This window comes from Lytechinus pictus, chromosome 19 (genome assembly GCF_037042905.1).
Source record: "Lytechinus pictus isolate F3 Inbred chromosome 19, Lp3.0, whole genome shotgun sequence".
In the NCBI taxonomy this organism is placed as follows: Eukaryota; Metazoa; Echinodermata; class Echinoidea; order Temnopleuroida; family Toxopneustidae; genus Lytechinus; species Lytechinus pictus.
Window position 1 is genome coordinate 1,227,717 of NC_087263.1, and position 21,874 is coordinate 1,249,590.

At 36.3% G+C, this 21,874-nt stretch overlaps 1 protein-coding gene across 1 annotated transcript; it reads left to right on the forward strand.

The window, feature by feature from the left end:
• The first annotated feature begins 312 nt into the window (after positions 1-312).
• LOC129283286 (serine/threonine-protein phosphatase 6 regulatory ankyrin repeat subunit B-like) lies at positions 313-9,467 on the forward strand. The gene is made up of 5 exons (XM_064113971.1): positions 313-4,070; positions 4,483-4,653; positions 6,859-7,016; positions 7,422-7,456; positions 8,193-9,467. The coding sequence occupies exons 1-5, from the start codon at positions 807-809 to the stop codon at positions 8,741-8,743; spliced, it is 4,179 nt and encodes a 1,392-aa protein (XP_063970041.1). The 5' UTR covers positions 313-806; the 3' UTR covers positions 8,744-9,467.
• Positions 9,468-21,874: the final 12,407 nt, after the last annotated feature.

The following is a 21,874-nucleotide window of genomic DNA, read 5'->3' on the forward strand; positions in this document are numbered from 1 at the left end:
CCCCTGTTTTCTCGACCACCCCCGCTCCATCTTCGCTCCGCGAACGCAGACGATCGTAACAATTAAGCCTACGTACATTAACGTTCCCAATATTGAAAAAGAGATCCCTTTACCCGTTTGGTTGGTTGCACCTGGTATCTACTCGCCAATGGAAGTGTCTCCCCCTGGAATGACGTCATCTTTATATCATCTTGATAAAAATGAAAAAAAAAAAAAGCAAACAAACAAACAAAATCGAGGCCGCCCGAGATTATTCCAAAGTTCAATTACTTTATCATAATCATCTACTTTGCCTGTTCAATTTTTGATCAATAATACTCCATTACTGATCCACGTTAATAACGCAACGTCGGAGCCGTTGTACCTGCGATAAAGTTATACAGATGTTTGGAAACTACACCGTGTGATATTTTGGAGATTATACCATTGACTACAACAATCTCAGACATTAAAACGAATTTTACACAGAAGATGAAGGGTTCAACAAAACAATGTAGCGTCGATTGGCATTAAGTGCGTGAGGAGAGGCTTAGCACGTGATGCATATCTACATCACTGTTCCACGCTGCTGCACATAGGAAACAGGAAAGTATCACATACAGCCTAACGATTCTTGAATTAAGAAATTTTTCATGTTGTTGACATAATCATAATAGGATATTCCGTAAATCGATGTACATTATCAGGGACATCAGACAATATCGGATAGCAAAAACTTGAATTCTAACACGAGTGAAAACAAAAGCTCCCCGAGGTAGTTCATTTTAACCACAGATACGATCAAACATACAAGAAAGTTCTACACAATGGTCGTAATATCAAACTTGAAGGCCCGTGTGGTCTTGCCATCAAAGGGAATTTGCAATCTAGCCAAATCAATTGAAAGTTTTCGAGTGAGTCATACTGATAGAGGTCCAGATGACTCTTTGGGCACATCACGAGATATTTGTGAATCAGCCAAATATATTGAAAGTCGAAGAGTGAGTACAATTAAAGGAGATGACATTGAGCTCAGACCACAATATCAAAGTGCCCCGCGAGGAATCGCTAAATCGTGGAAACGTATCGATAATCTTAGAGCAAGTATGATTGAAGAAGAAACGGATGACTACTCTCCATTACTTACGGCTGTAAAGAATGGTCACCTTGATGAAGTACGAAACCTAGTCAGTCAAGGGGCGGATGTAAATCAGGTATATGCTGAAGGCTGGACACCGTTAGTGATTGCAGCAAAGACCGGCAGAGTTGAGGTATTGGGCTATTTATTAGGTCAAGGGGCTGAGATGAGAACCTTTGTCAAAGGACTGTCTGCATTACACTGTGCTGCTTTCTTTGGTCATCTTGATGCTATTAAATGTCTGATCAGTCGACGGGTTGAGGTGAATAAAGGAGCTAAGGATGGTTGGACTGCACTACACATGGCTGCTCTGCAAGGTCATCTTGATGTCGTCAAATATCTGATCAGTCAAGGGGCTGAGGTAAATAAAGAGGATAACAATGGTTGGACTGCATTACACCACGCTGCTTGGAATGGAGATCTTCACGTCGCCAATTATCTGATCAGTCAACGGGTTGATGTGAATAAAGGAGGTAACGGGAGTTCGACTGCATTACACGTTGCTGCTGAGAATGGTCATTCTGATTTCATCAGATATCTGATCAGTCAAGGGGCTGATGTGAATCAAGAAGATGAAAATTATAAGAGTGTATTACACGCTGCATTCCACACTGCATCTCAGAGTGGACATATTGATGTCATCAGATGTCTTATCAGTCAAAAGGTTGAGATGACTAAAGGGGAGATTAAGGATTGTACTGCAATACACCATGCTGCTGAGAATGGACATCTGGAAGTCCTCAAATATCTGATCAGTCAAGGGGCCGAGGTGAATTTTAGAGTTAACGATGGTACGACTGCACTACACCTTGCTGCTAAGAATGGTCATCTTGATGTCATCAAATATCTAATCAGTCTAAGGGCTGAGGTGAATCAAGGAGTCGATTACGGTGCGACTGCATTACACATTGCTACTGAGAATGGTCAACTTGACATCATAAAATATTTGATCAGTCAAGAAGCCGATGTGGATAAAGGAGACAACAATAATATCACTGCATTGCACCGTGCAGCTTATCAAGGTCATCTTGGTATTGCTAAACATCTAATAGCTAATGGGGCACAGGTGAATAAAAGATGTGAAAACGGTTTTACCGCATTACACATTGCTTCTCAAAATGGATACCTTGATGTGGTCAAATATCTGATCGATCAAGGGGCTGAGGTGAATAAAGGATATAACGATGGTCGGACTGCATTACACATTGCTGTTCGTAGTGGTCATCTTGATGTCGTCAAATATCTGATCGTTCAAGGGGCCGAGGTGAATGTGAATAAAGGAAGTAACGATGGTAATACTGCATTGCACATTGCTATAGAGAGTGGTCATCTTGATATTATCAAATATCTCATCACTCATGGGGCTGAGGTAAATAAAGAAAAACAAACAAATGACATTGCCGCATTATGCATTGCATCTCAGAATGGTCATCTTGATGTCATCAAATTTCTGATCAGTCAAGGGGCTAAGGTGAATAAAGGAAATAACGATGGTTGGACTGCATTACACGTTGCTGCTCAGAATGGTCATCTTGATATCCTCAAATATCTTATCAGTAAAGGGGCTGAGGTGAATAAAGGAAATAACGATGGTTGGACTGCATTACACGTTGCTGTTGAGAGTGGTTATCTTGATATCATCAAATATATGATCAGTCAAGGGGTTAGGGTGAATAAAGGAAATAACGATGGTTGGACTGCATTACACATTGCTGCTCAGAATGGTCATTTTGATGCCATCAAATATCTGATCAGTCAAGGGGCTGAGGTGAATAAAGGAAATAAAAATGGCATTGCTGCATTATACATTGCATGTCAGAATGGCCATCTTGATATAATCAAATATCTCATTAGCCAAGGAGCCAAAGCGAGTAAAGGAGATTACAATGATGTGACCTCATTACACATCGCTGTTCAGATTGGTCATCTTAATGTCATCAAATATCTGATCAGTCAAGGGGCTGAGTTGAATAAAGGAAATAACGATGGTTGGACTGCTTCACACATTGCTGCTCAGGTTGATCATCTTGATGTCATCAAATATCTGATCGCTCAAGGGGCTGATGTGAATAAAGGAGATAACGATGGTTCGACTGCACTACATGTTGCTGTTCATAGTGGTCATCTTGATGTCGTGAAATATGTAATCGATCAAAGGGCTGATGTGAATAAAGGAAATAACAAAGGTGCGACTGCATTACATGTTGCTACTAATATTGGTCATCTTGATGTAATCAAATATCTGATCGGTCAAGGGGCTGATGTGAATAAAGGAGATAACGATGGTTCGACTGCACTACATGTTGCTGTTCATAGTGGTCATCTTGATGTCGTGAAATATGTAATCGATCAAAGGGCTGATGTGAATAAAGGAAATAACAAAGGTGCGACTGCATTACATGTTGCTGCTAATATTGGTCATCTTGATGTAATCAAATATCTGATCGGTCAAGGGGCTGATGTGAATAAAGGAGATAACGATGGTTCGACTGCACTAAACGTTGCTGTTCATAGTGGTCACCTTGATGTCGTGAAATATCTGATCGGTCAAGAGGCTGATGTGAATAAAGGAAATAACAAAGGTGCGACTGCATTACATGTTGCTGCTAAAATTGGTCATCTGGATGTCGTCAAATATCTGATTAGTAAAGGAGCTGAGGTGAATAAAGGAGATAACAAGGGTACGACTGCATTACACACTGCTGCTTTCAAAAAATATCTAGAAATCGTCAAATATCTGATTAGTCGAGGAGCCGAGGTTAACGCTAAAAATGAAAACGGTTGGACTTGTTTAGCCTTTGCCTTTTTATCATTTCATCCTTATGTCATTCAAGTTCTTAGGGCTGCAGGTGCCGAAATGGATAATGAAATGGAAAGTCAACTGATGCTTCTACTTATGTTTATAGGTCCATTGATCTTCGCAGAACGTTGCATCACCACATCTAATACCGTGGTAAGTGTCCGTCTTATAAAATTCATTGTTATTTAGTCTGAACGGGACTCAGAGTGCAGTTGGAGCTTATGCTGGACGGCAGATAGAAATATCAAGGATTTTAAGTACATGCATGGCTTTCGAAAAAATAAGAATTTGACACTATGCACGTATAGATCCGGAGTTCCGATTCGAATAACCCAATCAAAATAATGTCATTTATATACGCCTCTGAATAATATATATGTGTTGAGTCAGTACAATAATTTGTTGCGTGTCATTCAAACAGTAAAACAAGATGTCAGTAAGCCGGATTCCAAGCAGTTTGATATTAGGAACTTATTTTACCATCACTTGTCTCGTGTTTGATTCAAGTGTCTTCTTCTTTTTCCAATCCACTATCCGCTTTTCTCACTATCGTCTTGATATAAAGGCTATTCATCTTGCTATACGACATGGTCAAACCACCGTCATTGAAAAGTTAGTGTCTCAAGGAGCTGATCTCAATGACCAGTCGGCTGACGGTCAGATGTGCCTTCATGAAGCCATCAAACTCTGTTACAATACTGGGAGAAATGTACAGGAAAGTTACACGCTAAGAAAGGTAATTTTTTCTTAATTGTCCTAAACTTCAGTGTCGATTCAATAATTATAATTTTATGGGTTTTTTGCATTATATTCTAAATAATTTTCCGAATTTTTCTTAATGCTGTGAGATTGGTGAAAATGTCAGATAATGCCAAGGGGTCACTAACATTGGGCAGTGGACAGCATCTGCGAGAAAAAACAAATGCTGAAAAGGGGAAGGGGATTTTTTTTTCGCGGAAAGGCGCAAGAACTTGTAGTTTTCGAATAGTGTTTTAAAAAGAAGAAAAAGTCCCTAAAACACGATGACCTTACTTGAATATACATGTAGCTCGTAATTTTCAAATAAAAAAAAATCTGCTTAAACAATGCTATTTTAGATTGTGAAACTCTTGGACAATTGCATCTGGCTGGGCACCCGAACGAAATACGAAATTTGAGTGATCTCGCGGCCTGCCCTTGAATCCTCCTTTAGGTTTTTTTTTCTTCTTAAAGGCAATCCTCGCAAATGCTGCCCTCTGCTGAACGTCAGGGAGTACCGCGAATATTTTTTTCCGTACATGGAAACGCTATGGACATGAATTATTCAGTTGAGCTAAACAACTAAAGTGCGCAGGCGCATGGACTTTAACATAGTTCTATAGCTTGATCAATTTGTACATGAACGAACGGATTAGCACACTATTGTACAAATGAATGGACTCCATCTAAATCTCCCTTTTTTCTTAAAGGACAAGTCCACCCCAACAAAAACGTGATTTGAATAAAAAGAGAAAAAAAATCAACAAGCATAACGCTGAAAATTTCATCAAAATCGGATGTAAAATAAGAAAGTTATGGTATTTTAAAGTTTGGCTTCATTTCACAAAACAGCTATATGCACATCTCGGTCGGTATGCAAATGTGGAACTGATGACATCACTCACTCACTATTTCTTTTGTATTTTATTATATGAAATATGAAATATTTAAATTTTCTCGTCATTGTCATGTGAAGTGAAGTTTCATTCCTCCCTGATACGTGGAATTCCATTATTTTAACATTTTAACGACACTTTGAAATGTCATAACTTTCTTATTTTACATCCGATTATGATGAAGTTTTCGACATTGTGCTTGTCTGATTTTTCTCTATTGATTCAAATCAACATTTTTCTGAGGTGGACTTGACCTTTAAGTTTCGATCCCCCCCCCCCCCTCTAAATCTCTGTTCCTTACTCTAACATGTCAGCCAAGTTCTCTTTCTCTAATGCTCTCTCTCTCCCCCCCCCCCTCTCTCTCGGTTCCTTTATTGCCTTCCCCTCTGTCCCCCTCTTTCTCTCTCTCTCTCTCTTTCTCTCTCTCGATCTCACAAAGACATAATAATTGTAGTGTCTTTGGAAAACGAATGTGTTTGTTTTTGATCGACACCACGCGATCGTCCATCTCTCACCGCTATTTTTACCATCACTTAATATTTTTTAGAAGACCATGTCGTGGCGACCATCCAAACCGTTTATTTTTTATTTATTTTTATTTCAAATCTTTATCCAGAGTAGCCTGTTCAGCTTTACACAAACAAATAGGCCTATGTAAAATTACACAATATATACTATTAAAACATTCATTAAAAATTGCTTGTCTTCCACAGGGCTCTGCATTAATACCTAAAAATATATAATTCATAACATAAAGAAAACATAAGTAAGAAGACATACTTATATACACATCAAAAAAAGATTCAGAACGAGAAAGTAAAAGGACATGGTAAGAGAGGGAGAAAGGGAGAGGGAGAGAGAGAGAGACAAAGGGGGCAGAGGCAAACAGAGAGAGGGAGAGAGAGAGCAGCAGAGAAAGAGAACTAGGCTGACATGTTAGAGTAAGGAACAGAGATTATAGGGTGGGGGGGCATTATGCGAGTCAATTCATTCATGATTTATAAAGAAAGGCAGATAGAGTATGCTAAGAGAGAGGAAGGGAGAGAGATTGCAAGAGAGGGGGGGGGGGTGAGAAATCGAAACTTAAAAAAGAAGGGAGATTGAGATGGAGTCCATTCATTTGTACAAGAGTGTGCTAATCCGTTCGTTCATGTACAAATTGATCAAGCTATAGAACTATGTTTAAGTCCATGCGCCTGCGCACTTTAGTTTTTAGCGCAACTTATGAATAGTTCATGTACCATACTGCTTCCATGTACGGAAGAAAATATTAGGGGGTAGTGGCTTACGAGTTTTGCTTGATTCAGATTTCTGATGAGTTTTACAATGGAAACCTATCACCCGAGAAGGCTTTGGTGTTCTATCTACTTGACAATGGAGCTAAGACAGATGTAGAAGATAGGTCTGGCAAACTACCAATCCACTATGCCAAGGATGAAGAGGTCAAACAGATGATCTTATCGAGGTAATTTAGTTTTTCATGACAAAAATTACTTTGACTCAATAGGCACACTTTTTCCTAATACAGCAATTTTCGAATAGTTTTGAATTAGCATTACAATAATGTTAAACACTGATGTATAACAAAAGTCAAATTCCTATTTTCATCTTTATATAGATAAAACGTTCAGAGCACTAATCACACAATGAGAGAGACATTAGTTCTGAAATTGATTGAATATTCCGTGATTGGCCACATTAAAAGATTGTCAGTCGTAGATGTATCATATTCCATTTTCTGATTCCATATTTTGAATATTGATATTCAACCTTCCTCTAACAGAGTATACCTGTATAGCAATAAATTCATTCGTGCAATTATTCCTTGTAGATAACGTCACTATTTAATGCACGCTTCATTAATTTTCAGAATGAATTTTCCTGAACCGGCCTGGTATCATCAAGGTAAGAATATATGGTTAAGAATATATATGTAAAGTGCTTAGACACGTCGTTCCGATGTATTAAGCGCTATACAGCGCGTCCCACGTGAAACGAAACCGAGGTTTAGCGATGATTTATCATAATATAATCACAAATGAATAGCCAAATGACCGGTCATTGTAAAGCTTAGAATGTCTCCTTTTAGCTGGTATAACCATGGAGCTATCTGTTAATAGCTCTATGGTATGACATACAACATTTTTCATCCATGCATGAAGAAAATGAGAATAAAGGACAGCAAAATGTCATTTGGCGGGGGTATCAAAATTTCAAAAAGAAAATCGCATGCTAAAAAATCTCAATACTGGCTCTTTGATTTGATAGCTACATCGCAGAAAATTGTCACGAAATAACAAAGTTATGTTTCTTTACGATGACAGGTCACATGTCCATTGTATTTGCGATTAAGGCATGATAAATCATCGATAAATCTCGGTTTCGTTCTTTGTGGGACGCGCTGTATAAAAGCGGATTATCATTATTATTATTATCTTATTATTTTTTTCTTTTTATTTTCTTTTTATATTTTCATGTCCTTTACAAAGCGAGATAAAATGAACTGTGTTTTAATGGGGGCGCGGGGGTTGGGGTGGGCATCCAAGGTATACCTGAACCATAGAGTGTTGAAGTTCATTGCCTGGTGTTATTTTTTGCTGATAGATCATTATGCATGCTGTTTTTGTTATTTTATGGACAGACATAGTGAATACAGAACGTCCAGAGGAATCTAGGGTCCCTGATCAAGGAATTTCAGAGGATTTCACTACGCCCCAAGATACTCCTAAGCCTGAATATAGGAGGGAAGCGGGTAAAAATGAAACTCAAACCCAAACTACAGGACAAGATGCGGATCATACTGATGATGAAGAATATGACCTGATTAAACTTGAAAAGCATGGTATCACGGTCAGAATTTCCAAATATGAAATTTACAGCGCAAAGGACATCTCTGTGGAAGTGATTGAAGACGTCCCACCTGAGCTGGAGCTGAAGGAAACAGAAGCCATCATATCGGTTGGATTGAAGATGTCGCCTCCAGATGCAATCTTTGACAGTCCTGTTAAAGTAACGATGCCCCACTGTGCTGCATTCGCAAGGCCACAGGATGCAGAAGTCTGCATCTATTATCGACCAAGTGGTAAAGTTTGCGATTTTATATATCACTCGGTCTTCTTTCCCCTTTTTATTGCATATTTAATACGAGGTGGTGGAATAGTAGTGCATGAAACAATCGGAGCGCTGAGCTAATGCATAAACAGTGCATCCCAGAAAAAAAGAAACCGGAATTCAGTGTAATGTTTGCCATAATAATCATAACTTTGCTTCATGAGATAAACATCGATAAGGGAACATGATTTCCCCTCTTTGATTTGATACCAATTTCAACGTTCATAATGCATGCATGACTGAGTTAGAAAGAGATGATAGTAAATTTCTATTTGCACGCGCAAGTTACGATTGATGATTGATCGAGAAAAAGTTGCATGAAAACATACATGAATTCTACCTATTCGACGGATTGTTGAAGATTTAAGCATTTCGTTCTCCCAAACAAAGACAATAGGCTTATAGTGAACAAAATAATTTCTTGGTCAGTCTGTTTGATTTTCATATTTTTTACCATACGACTAGTTCGGGTGTGGTGAAATTATGACACAGACCGCGAAACCTCATTACTTTTTGGTCACGTGGGTCTGGTGTCAGTCCACCGCGTAAAAATAGTCCTCTCCTTTTAGTCTAGGAGATAGGGGGCATTATTCAGAATTTTTGGTGGGGAAGGTTTGACAGGCTTATCCGGGGTGGAATTGTGTGCTTATTCCAAAAATGTCAGTCTTATTGACCGTACTCACGAGGTTTTGGCTATTTTGGCCAATTTTTGACCAAAAATGACAATTTTGATCACTCTTTGGAAAATTGTCCCTTAACGGAATACGTTTGTACCCACATCCAATTAAAGGGGTCTATCTTTAGTAAAAAAAATGCACCCAGACTCCATATAAAGTAGTTTCATTCGCCAAATCACAATATAAGTGGTAATTTTTGCCACGTTTTTATTTAAAAAAATTACATTTTTCACGATTTTTGTTGTCCAAAATGTGTTACAAGTACTGATCAGAACTATAATTGGATGTCTTAAGAAATCTACATTTATTTCTAAAATGTGCGCTGGATCATAATAAATCAACCTCATGAAGGTTATTCCGTCAGTTTTGACCTATAAGGGTCATTTTGGGTACTTTAGACCTAACTGATCATTCGCTCAGTTTTGCAATATAAAATGTTCAAATAGGCAGGAAATTGAGGACTTCAGCATGTTTCATCTTCTTCCCTTATTAAATGGGAATACATTCAAAGATCCTCCTTGTGATTCCAAATATATCAGTCTTAATGACCCTATTCAACAGCTTGTGGTCATTTTGGTCACTTATGTCCCTCAAAGTGACCAATAACACAGTCAAGTTTCATTTATCCAAAAATACTTCGAATGTTACCAGAATCGTTGCAAGGGTGTGCTGTGACACCAAACATTGGTGTATTAATTCTTTAAATTGAACATCTTAAAAGTATTTTGACATCTGTAACTTATTCCATCAGTTTTGAGGGTCATTTTGAGTACTTTAGACATAACTGACCATTCGCGCAGTTTTGCGTTCAACTGTTCAAATAGGCAGGAATTTGAGGTCTTCAACGTGTATTATCTTCTTCCCTTATAAGATGGGATTGCATTCAAGGTCTTTTTTTTTTTATTATATGCTGATTCCAAATATGTCAGTCCTAATTACCCTATTCAACAGCTTGAAATGTTACCAGAATCGTAACAAGGGTGTGCTGTGGCACCTATTACATTGGTGTATGAATCCTTGATATTGAGCATCCCTTAAGTATTTTGACTACCTTGGTCATTTTGGCCACCTTGACACCCGGGCTTGACCAGCATGGTGAGGAGACATTCATGATTGCTTTAATATTAGCATCAAGTATTGTTAAATAGGGAGAAGTTTGAAAGCTTTTGGGTGAAAATCAATACAATGATTCACATAGTCCAGTGTTATTGGCCTAACTATTGGGCCATGTGGTCATTTTTACCACTTATTTCCTCACCAGTGATCATTCATGCTTTGATTATTTAAAAAAGGCTCAAATGTTGGTCAGTATCATTATCAGCAAGAACTACCAATAATCGGTGAAGAGTGTTGATAAATGTGATAAAATCCTTTACATCGATCATACATAAGGGTTTTGACTATGCACTGAGGTCATTTTCATGATTTTAGCCACCTTGACCGCGTTCTACATGTAAATGGAAACTTCACATATATGGGGCATCAAATTCAGGAATGAGACATTTTAGAATCATTTAATGTTAGGACATGTTTCTAAACTTTCTGAAGTTGATTAATTCAATGATTCTATATACATTATATATGTCAGTCTTAATGACCATTTATGAGCTAGTGGTCATTTTGGTCAGTTTTGGACCCTACAGTGACCAATGACATTTGAATGTATCAAAAATGATTCAAATGTTGTTGCTCTGTGTTGTTAATAAGATGTATTATATTTAAATCATAATAAGTGACAAAATACTTATTGATTTTAATATATATTACTTATAGTACGTAATCAAACAGTTGTGACCATCTTTGTTATTTTGGCCACTTTGACTATTTATCCAATGTATGACTTTAGCAGCAAATAAACACGACTGTGGAGCAATTATGGAAATGCGTTCAATCCCTTTCGATTGGAAATATTACAAGCTCACCTTGAGTAAATATTATTCCAAATAACTCACTCCTGTCTAATGTGGCCCAATTGGTCACTGCTTGGCCCTTAAATAGCCAGAACATCATTCCCCCTATGTTCTGGATGAAGGCACTAATCCTCAATTCATAGGTACGTCATTCCAAGGCGATTGGTCAAAGTGAATTTCACGAATAGATTTAACTATCATGTATTTTACCACCTTCGCCGTATGTATAATGTTTCACAAACCTCGCATTGTCATGATTGGTGAAGTTGAAAGTGGAAAACTTGCCCTAAATTGTTAACCCTTCCGGTTAACTCTTCCACTCCTGAAGACGGACAGTCAACTTGCCCGAAACGTCGAATCTCTCTACTAATCATCTCTACTCGCCGACTCAAGCCAGCATCTCCTCATTAGCTCTACTACTCAAGCTGTTCTCAACTCATCAATCTTTCCTGGTTTACAGTCCTTTTCAGGACTACTTTCAAGAAAGAATACTCTACTCTCAAATCTCCACTTTCTCGCCTATTCATTTCTTTTCTTCTATCCACTGTTTCTATAACACTTTACATGGTGTACCGTAAACCACATCAGCGATTGTACATACCACCATGCAAACCTTCAAACAACATGTGTATATGTTTATAGTTCAAGTTAAGCCCTTCCTTTTTAGGAGAACAAACTAGATGACTGCATGTGATGATTATTCGGATGATGATGTGATAATGGATTCTAATTGCAGACCATAATAATTTCGATATCAAAAATTTATGTTCAAAACGAAGAAACAGGCGCTAATGACACTGAAATATAACTTGCGTTGTATTATTGCTACAATAGACTATTGCCGGTATGAAAACATAAAGAAATGACAAACTAAAGAAATGAAAATAAAGAATTAAATTAATGAAAATATTTTTATATTTTGATGCATGTGTACAAGAAAACGAATGTAGGACTGTTATTTTTACATTTGGTTTCCTTTAATAGTTTAGTTATTTATAGTTCAAGCTTTGGTAATTGAAATTGAAATTGAAACTTTATTTACCACAATCTTCATAAAAAAAACATACAAATCAAGAAGTATAAATATTTCAATAAAATACATTATAACAAAAGTGAGTATATTTAAGGATAGTGGAAGGATCACTGAAAAGTTACAAGGAACTTATGAATTAGTGATCCTGAAAGTAACACAAAACAACACAATTAAAAACAAATGCAGTAAGGAAATACAGAACAAACAAACATAACAAAAGTATACAATTGTATCTATATCAGTATTACTATTAGTATTAGACTTTCTGCATGGAATGTATTTTTAATTGTCTTTTAAAGCTTTGAAGGGTTTTGCACAGCTTAATATTTTAAGGGATCTTATTCCAAATATTGGGACCCCTACATAAACATGTGTTTTTTGAGAAAGAATAATGGCCATATATTGCACGAGTATCAGCTGAGTTTCTAGTATTACATGTATGTATATCTTTTTTATGGTTTGAAAAATGTCAAAATTATTAGGCAAAATGTTGTTAAAATAGGAATACATAAAAACAGATAATTGAAAATCATGTAGTAAAGAAATTGGGAGTATATTTAATTTAAAAAAGAGGTCTACTATGACTTAGAAAGGGTTTATGGCATATTATACGAACTGCTCTCTTTTGAAGAAGAAAGATGCGGTTCAGTAAGTGTTGCAATAAGATATGTATTAAGGTAAAATCAATGAATTATACAATGTAAGAAGAATATTTTGTGGTAAAACGTCTTTAAGTTTACTCCTTATTCCTATTGTTTTGAAAACGTTTCTTAAAACCTCATAAACGTGTGTCTTCCATTTTAAATCCTTGTCTATACTAATTCCTAAACATTATGTTGTATTTACAGGTTGAATTAAGTTGGCAATAATATATATATATTTACTCCTTTTGCACTATTTTACGGAGAATTGAACAGCATTACATGGTTCTTTTTATAATTAAGTTGTAATTTATTCGCTTCAACCTATTTGCTAACCTATGAAAGTACAGAGTTCAGAAATTTTTGAGTAAGACATTCCACATCACTGTGTTTATAGAATATATTGGTGTTGTCTGCAAATAACAAACAATTTAATAGTGGAGATACTGAATTTAAATCATTGATGTAAATAAAAAAAAGTATGGGACCGAGGATTGATCCTTGCGGAATACCACAAGAAACAGTTTGATAATTAGAGTTTTTAGAATTGTACACTGTTAATTGTTTGCGGTTACTCAAATAACTGTTAAATTTAAAGTAACACCACGGATTCCATAATGAGAAAGTTTTTTAAAAAGTATTTTGTGATTTATGGAGTCAAATGTTTTTTAAAGTCTAGGAACAGTCCAATAATAATATCTTTGTTTCCGATTGCTTTTGACACACTCATTAAAAAATATAAGATAGCATGATGAGTGGAATGTCCAGCTCTGAAACCAAACTGTTTATTAAAAAGAATTTTGTTTTTATCAAGAAAGTTTTGAAGTCGTGTATAGATGCATCTTTCAACAAATTTCGAAAATATTAGTAGTAAGGAAATAGGTCTATAATTGTAAATAAATATTTTGGTCCCTTTTTATGTATCGGAATAACTTAAGCAACTTTCAGACCTTGAGGTACAATACCCTTTTTAATACATAAATTAAAAATACTGCAAAGTGGTTTAGAAATAACATGTATAACTCTTTTGAGAACAGTGCAATCAATATATAGAGTCAAAACCAAGAGCTTTTCCATTTTTGAAAGATAAAACAATAATAATTATTTCTTTTTCTGAAATAGGTAAAAAATAAGCTGTATAGGGACAACTTTTACCCAAGAATGATTCAAAGTTGTTGCAAGTGTTACTATTATTCATTCCAGCTATTTCATGACCAACATTCTTAAAATAATCATTGAAACCTTCAGCGATATTCTTGGATTCACTAATAAGTATACCGTTACATTGGAAGACAGAGGTATTTTTATGGAGTCTTTTTCTTTGCAACAGATCATTAATTGTTTTCCATGTTTTATTAATGTTTCATTTAAACATATGAAACTTAGAAATGTAGTAATCTCTTTTTGCATCACGTATTTGTTTTGTATAAGAATTTTGAAATTTAGTATAACATTCTTTTCTGTGTGATGTAGGATTTTTAATATACTTTTTATATAAATTATTTTGTTAGAACACATCTGTTTAAGGTTTTTTTGTTAAACCAGGGTTTATGATTTTTCTTTATTTTCAATCTTCTGAGAGGAAAACATTTCCTTTAAGTCTCAGAAAAAAACTCCATAAATTGTTTATACATATAATTTGGCTCAACCTGATATCTGCAAAGCAGATTGTTAAAATCAGTTGAAGATAAAACATTCGGAAAACAGTCAATATTTATATCATTAATTTGATGTTTATATGTAACAGGTTCATCTTCATATATACCTTTAAAATCAAACATGGCAAGTAATGGCAAATGATCAGATATGTCACAGGTTAGTGTTCCTGTGGAAATATTGCACATACTATTTGTAAATAAATTGTCTATCAATGAAGCTGTGGAGTTAGTTATTCTTGTTGGTTTTGTAATACAAGGAAAAAAACAATATGAGTAAATTAATTCAAGCAACTCATTAGAAGAACTCTGTCCATTTAATTTCATTAAATCAATATTACAGTCTCCAAGAAATATACATTCTTTTTTTTTCTCATTGTGAACTGTAGACAAAATATTTCCTAAAGTATCCATAAAATGTGCATGTGGTTGATCAGGTGGTCTATATAAGACACCAACAATAATGTTCTTTCCTGGTTTTAAAATTTCAATAAAAAGGCTTTCACAATGACAATTAAATACTAGGATGTCATTACGCATGATGTATCTTACATCATTTCTAATGGCAAATGCAACTCCTCCTCCTTTTTCTATTATTTCGTGATTTACTCTCAGTCTTATATCCATCAATATTAAATTCATCTTGTTTACCATTGTCCAACCATGTTTCAGTAAATGCTAAAAGACCAAAAGAATTATTTAAATGTGGCAGTAGAGACGTTATATCATCATAGTGTTTTGGCAAGCTACGGCAATTTAAATGCAGGACTGAAAAACCAGGTGTTTTACCTAAGTTTTCATTTGAAAAGTCTTCTGGTGTTACATATATACAGTCAATATCAGCCTCTTCCTGTAATATATAACTCTCATCGTTCACAACAGGTAATGACAGAGCAGAAAGCTAGACACATCTAACAGTGACATTACAATTGTGTATCTAAGGGTAAAACATCAGGAAAATGAGGTAAAAATGCAGTGCAAATATTGAACAATAACAGAGACATCAAAAATTAATCTTTTAGTAACAAATAATGATGGCATGCATAATTAGTAGCATGTGTAAAGACTAAAACAGCAGCAGCAGAATGAATGCATTGCAGTGTCTGGGGGAACAGTCATAAAATTAATCTCTTTTAAATTACAAGTCTAGAATTACATGTAAGAGATTACAAATGTTTTGATTTTTTGATGAATTGAGAAGGGAATCAAAGATTGCCAGTGGATATCTGCATAATAATAAAAGTATGATTTATACTTGGAAAGCAAGATGAGGCATTTGAAGAGTCACTGTGTAAGACGAGCAGGATCTGCTTCTGTAGAGATGACAAGTGTTACTGTCTTGCCACCACTTGCTTTAACTTGGGCAAAGATTCTTCCATCATAGGTCCATGAATAAAGAACAGTGTTGTTATTCATCTTTACACTTTTGTAGACTTTACGGTATAGCGATTAATTTTTCATAGTCAGGTCTTCTTGTTTTGACATGCGTGATCCTTTCAACTTTCTGCGTGATGAAATAACCTGCTTTCTAACACGATAGCTACAGAACTTAACTATCAGTGCGCGATGTTTTCCAGGATCTGGATCCGTTTTTCCTACGCGATGACATCTTTCGATGTCAGCTGACGTTACGTCGAGCTTCAATCGCTTCTGGAGTACATCAGTGACAAGTTGGTCAGGATTCTCTCCTCGAATCTCGGGTATTCCAAAAATCCTGATACAGTTGCGGCGGGAATACTGCTCGAGATCGTTGTTCGCTCTCTTCAGGGTATCCAGCTGCTCCTGTTGTGACTGCACAATGTTGTGAAGCTTCTCCATGGCCTTCTGGTTCTCCTCCATCTTAACTTCCAGTACATGTATGAAACCTCGATTTTCCTATGTGTAGTCTACGAGTCGTTGGTACGTTGCATCTACAATTGATTGTATCATCAATTTTATTCTGTCTAGAAATGAGGAATTAGTTGTAACTAAAGACTGTACAATGCGATGTCGGCGAATATAGATTTTCTTCAATGTGTGCTTTTTCTGGAGTCCCACTCTCTTGCTTTTCATGGGTATCTGACGATGTGCCAGTCTTTTTATTTTTGTTTTAGTCATATTGAACAAATGTACATGAAGAACAGTAGATGTTATATATATATATATATATATATATATAGATATATATATATATATATATATATATAGATATATATATATATTGTGACGGACTAGACGGCGGCGCAGGTGGTCGGTCCGCCGGCAGCCCGCTCTTGTAAGTATGCCTGCCGCCGGCGGGTGACTTTTGCCACGTCGATTTCCAAACTTTAGTCGCGGATCCGTTTGGCAGAGATATACTGCCGCAGTTGACACTTGCACAAGCCTCAAACCAGCCAGTACCACCACGAGGCTACCTCCAGACGGCTACACTCTGTTGTTGTCAGCTCCAACAGCTCACCCGACCATATGCATCTAGCTTGTGTAGTTAAGCTCTCTCGACCATACCATATGCATCTGATTCCTGTAGTTAAGCTCTTACGACCATAGGTATGGGTTCCTCTGTAGTCAAGCTCCTACGACCATACCCATGGACTCTGCTGTACATGTAATTTCCTACGTCGTCTGCTCCAGACTTCCGTCTGTCTGCTCCAGACCAGTAACCACGTCAGTACAGTACTGCAACCACGTCTGTTCAGTACCGCGACCACGTCTGATACCGTACTGCAACAACGTCTGTTCAGTACTGCAACTACGTCTGTTCAGTACCACGACCACGTCTGATACCGTACTGCAACTACGGACATCTGTTCAGTACCGGAAACTACGTCTGGTTCTTCGACCACATGTATGGGCCCTTCTGCAGTCAGGCTCTCACGACCATACCCATTGGCTCTGCTCTACTTGTAGTTTTCACCGTTGTCTGCTCCGGACCTCCGACCGTCTGCTTTCAGACCAGCAAGCATCCACTTCAGACCAACCCGTCTGCTCCGGACCACCAGCCTTCTGCTCCAGACTCCGAACCGTCCGCTTCCAGACCAACCAGACTACCAAACGAGCAAGCCCTGGTATAGTCTCTTGCTGGCGTGCAAAAAGACCCAACATACAAGGAAGTCTAACCACAGTCGTCGCCTAGGACTGGAAATCCATCCTACAGTGCCGGCCGCGGGAAACGTCACAGTGCCCCCTAGGGCGAACGCGGTAGCCCGTAGCGGACATTTGAGGGGAGCGGACGAGGGAAGACGCCCGCGTCCGCTCCCCTAGGACATGAGTGCCCTAGGGGAGCGCCCGCGTCTATCCTATGGTGTTTCCCTAGGATGTTCGGCCGTGCATTCTTGGTCGAAAGAGGAGGTCTGATTTGACACATTCGTTCAAGACTGCATGTGATTTTATCTCATATCAAGCATATGAGCATTTGATCATTTATCGTGGATAAAGTCCGTTATGAAAATTACAAAGTTTTGGGTTGATAACTGAGATTTTAGACTTTTTCACTGAATGACTTATTGTGTTCGAAGAAAAATTTGGGAAATTTTCCAGTTTTTCATGTCAGAAAATACTTTAGTAATTCGCATCTGCCCATTTTTACGCTTATGAAAAGTATTGAACATGTTTGCGCTCAATCTTGTAATTATTTTCTCTCACCATGCTCACAATTTTCTGCTCTCGTTGCATCAATTAAAAACTTGTCCCGAATTAATATCCGCTCATTAAAGAAAATGAAGAAAGAAAAATGAAAGAAAAGACAAAAAGGAAGGGATGGAAGGAAAATGAGAAGGAAAATAGAAAAAGTGAGAGAAGGAGAAGGGAGCGAAAAAAAGAAGGGGAAAGGGGAGAAAGAGAAAATAGAGGGGGCTTATTGTTTCATGGTAATATGGATACCCTATAGTTCTGCAGTACTTGGTTATGAAACTTGTTTTACTAAGTAATGCTCACGCGTGATGATTAAAAGGATTTTCGACTATATAGAGGTGAACAGGGACGGGGCTTTCATTCTTTAACTTGGCTTGACTAACTCCTTTGTTCCCCGAAAAGAATTGTTAGGTTTGATAGTTAGCGTTTGCGTGAGCACCCACCAAAACTCTTAACAAAAGAAAAGAATGGTTTGTATAGCTCCATTCTCGCTTTGTCGGCAAGTGATAATTAACTCGTTAAGTACCCATTCCACACACTACGTCATAGTAGCATTCGAAAACATACTTTTACTTGGGTATGTGTTTAAACATTGAAGCTAAATGTGCTAAAAAAATAAATAGTTACATTATGTAAATACTTTTGTTGCTTTGCTCTGAAGCGCATTGAGCATCCAATCAAGATGGAAAGTGCGCTTTACAAATATCATGTATTATTATTTTTAGCTGCCATATAACACTGAATTCTGTATTATACCAAGTTGTGTCTTGGTTTTATCATTTCCAATTCATATAAAAAAATATATTTAGAAGGAAAATCTTGCTTTACTTTAAACAAATTTTTTTTTTGTATAACTTTAATTGATGTCCGACTAATCTATATCAATATAAAACCGCAGTCCGTAAATATGATAGTTTAATATTGACTTCAACGTCAATTATTCGTGTTATTATCATCATGTAGGTGCATCAGGGATATTAATATTGGTTTTAATACCATCTATAATTTTGAATAAAATTTAGCGAAATATATGCGTTGTTCTCATCATGAAGCTGCACTCCTCTTCATGCTTCTCCTTTATTATTTCCACCACTTTCATCTCTTCCCAATTCGAATATCTACCAATGTAACTTAAAAACCGCAATAGAGAGCAGGTAATGTGATCAGATAAATCTGTTCCATCTGTTACGTTGAGGTAAATTTATACTTTTATAGGGTGAGGGTTTTAGAGACCCGATTTGAACCGAAATGAAAAGAATATCCTCATTTATTGTTACTACCCCCCCCCCCCCCATTTCTATGAACATCTTGTCATAAATTGGGAAGCGGATGTGATCAAAGGAGATCAAAGGTGTGGGTGGGGAGCAAACCTCTACCAGACTGTTGACAATAACAAAAGAACAAAATAACAAATCGATGAGCACAACCAGTTTTGCTGGTGTTCGCTTTTTGCACGTCTACTTTGTATGATCTTGGTCATACTAGTATTTGTTTTCAACGTAACTTTCATTCCCCTTATTAGGGTTTTATCAACCATGTCAACGAATTGACGATCCCAATATTGACCGCACGTTTGTTTTAACATAATGAGAATTCGCAAATGCCCTTGATATTCATAATTCTGTTTTATTTTAATTCTTTTTTTTTTGCTGATATGCCTTTCTTTCTTCTTTCCTAATTCCACCCTGTGCACCCCGTTAAAAATAAAATGTCAGTAGACAAATTACTCCTATTACAAAAGAAATCTCTACGTATTATATGTCACACGGCATATTTGTCTCATACTGACCCATTATTTTTTGAAAATAAAATATTGAAAATTAAAGACTTATATTTGTTTAATCTCGGTCAGTTTATGTATAACTATAACAACAACAACCTCCCAAATGTATTTAATTCAATTTTTCAAAAAAATCAATCCATTCACAACTATCCAACAAGGCGATTGGGTGAATTTCATTTACCACTTTTAAGAACTTTGCGGGCTCAGAACACATTTATATATGATGGACCGAAGTTATGGAACTCACTTCATAATGATATAACAAATGCAACATCTTTGAACTCTTTTAAGACTAAATTCAAATTATCTCTATTAAAACCTTATAATATACTCCCAAATTAAGTTTAATTCATCATCTCTGTCAAGTCATCATTATTACTTTAAAGACTACAATTAAAACATAAAATAATTATTATCCTTTTTTTTATTTAAAAAAAATCTGACACAAGTCCTTCTCCGATGTGCTCATTATTGAACCTCATACATTATTGTGTCTATCCTCTCCTCTATTTTCTCCTCTCCTGTCCGCTTATCCGCCTTCCTACCGGTTATTTGTTTACGGCATCAATCACATTTTTCGTGCATTATATTCTTTCCAGGTTATTTTATATACTTTTTCTCCTTTTATACACATCATTGAATCCAGTTTGCTTGAGTCCACGACGGCATGTGTTCTATCTACATACAACAACACCCATCCATCTTCTCATGGCATTTCCCCCCTTTTTTTTTTTTCCTTCTCTTTTTCTGGGGGGGGGGGGGTGGGGAAGGGTGGATATTTTTAGGACGGGTTGTTTTGTCCTTTATCTTACTGTATATTTTTGATAACTTTGTATTTATTTTGTGAGTATTTCCCTCTCAGTTATTGTTTTTTTTTCTCATTTGATTATCTGTATTTATACTTTGCTATGTTGTTATTTGTTGTGTTATCTATTTTTTGAGGGGCCCACATTGTACAAGCATTGCTTTTTAGTGGGTCCCTCCATTTCCATCTTAATTTAACTTCTATTGAAAAATAGTATACTTATTTAAAACCTACAATGTGTTGCCCAAATTGTCTAAATGTTTTTTTTTTTTTTCACAACATATGTATCATTTTCTTTTTTGCAACGTATACAAATATTTATGTTTATATATGGTATACAATTCATGTATGTACAATTGATGAAAGTGAAATAAATAAATTTGAATTTGAATTTGAATTTGAGTAGTATTTTTATAAAATTGATTTTTTTTCTTCTTTTTTATGGCTTGTAAAATCTTAATTATTTTTCTTAAATTTATTGTTAAAATTGAGGACATGTGAACAACTTTCCATTTGATGGACTATAAAATACCCCTAAAATGTTTCTTTTTGCTTTTTCTTATGGTGATACAAACTCTATCCATGATGTATTCTTTAAAGATTTGTATTACATTCCTTCCTAGAAAGAACACATGATCTACTGATAGATGTGATAAAAGAGGCAGTCTAAGTGAAATTAATAGGGAGAGTTGTGCACAAGTGATATCACACATCTTTGTCGCATTGCCAACTTGAGGACCTCCATAGCATTAGTGACCGCAATATTCAAATGCTCATAACTTTTTCATTGCTGCTGCTTTTGTTATTTATGGGAAAGTAAAAAATATCTGACATCATGGCCAACATTCAACTCTTCACATTTGTATGTTTTCCCTTTCTTTTGAATTCGACAGTTGCCAGAATTTGGTTATTTTGGTTATATTTTTAATGGAATAAGCACTCATAATTCCACCAGGCATATCAATATTGTACATTATTCGAATGTTATATATTTGTTTTATTTGGTAAATAAAATAAAATTAAATCGTATGTTGCATCGGATTTTTCCCCCTGTGATATAGAGGACATCTTAGGTAATTGTTAATTTCATCATCATACC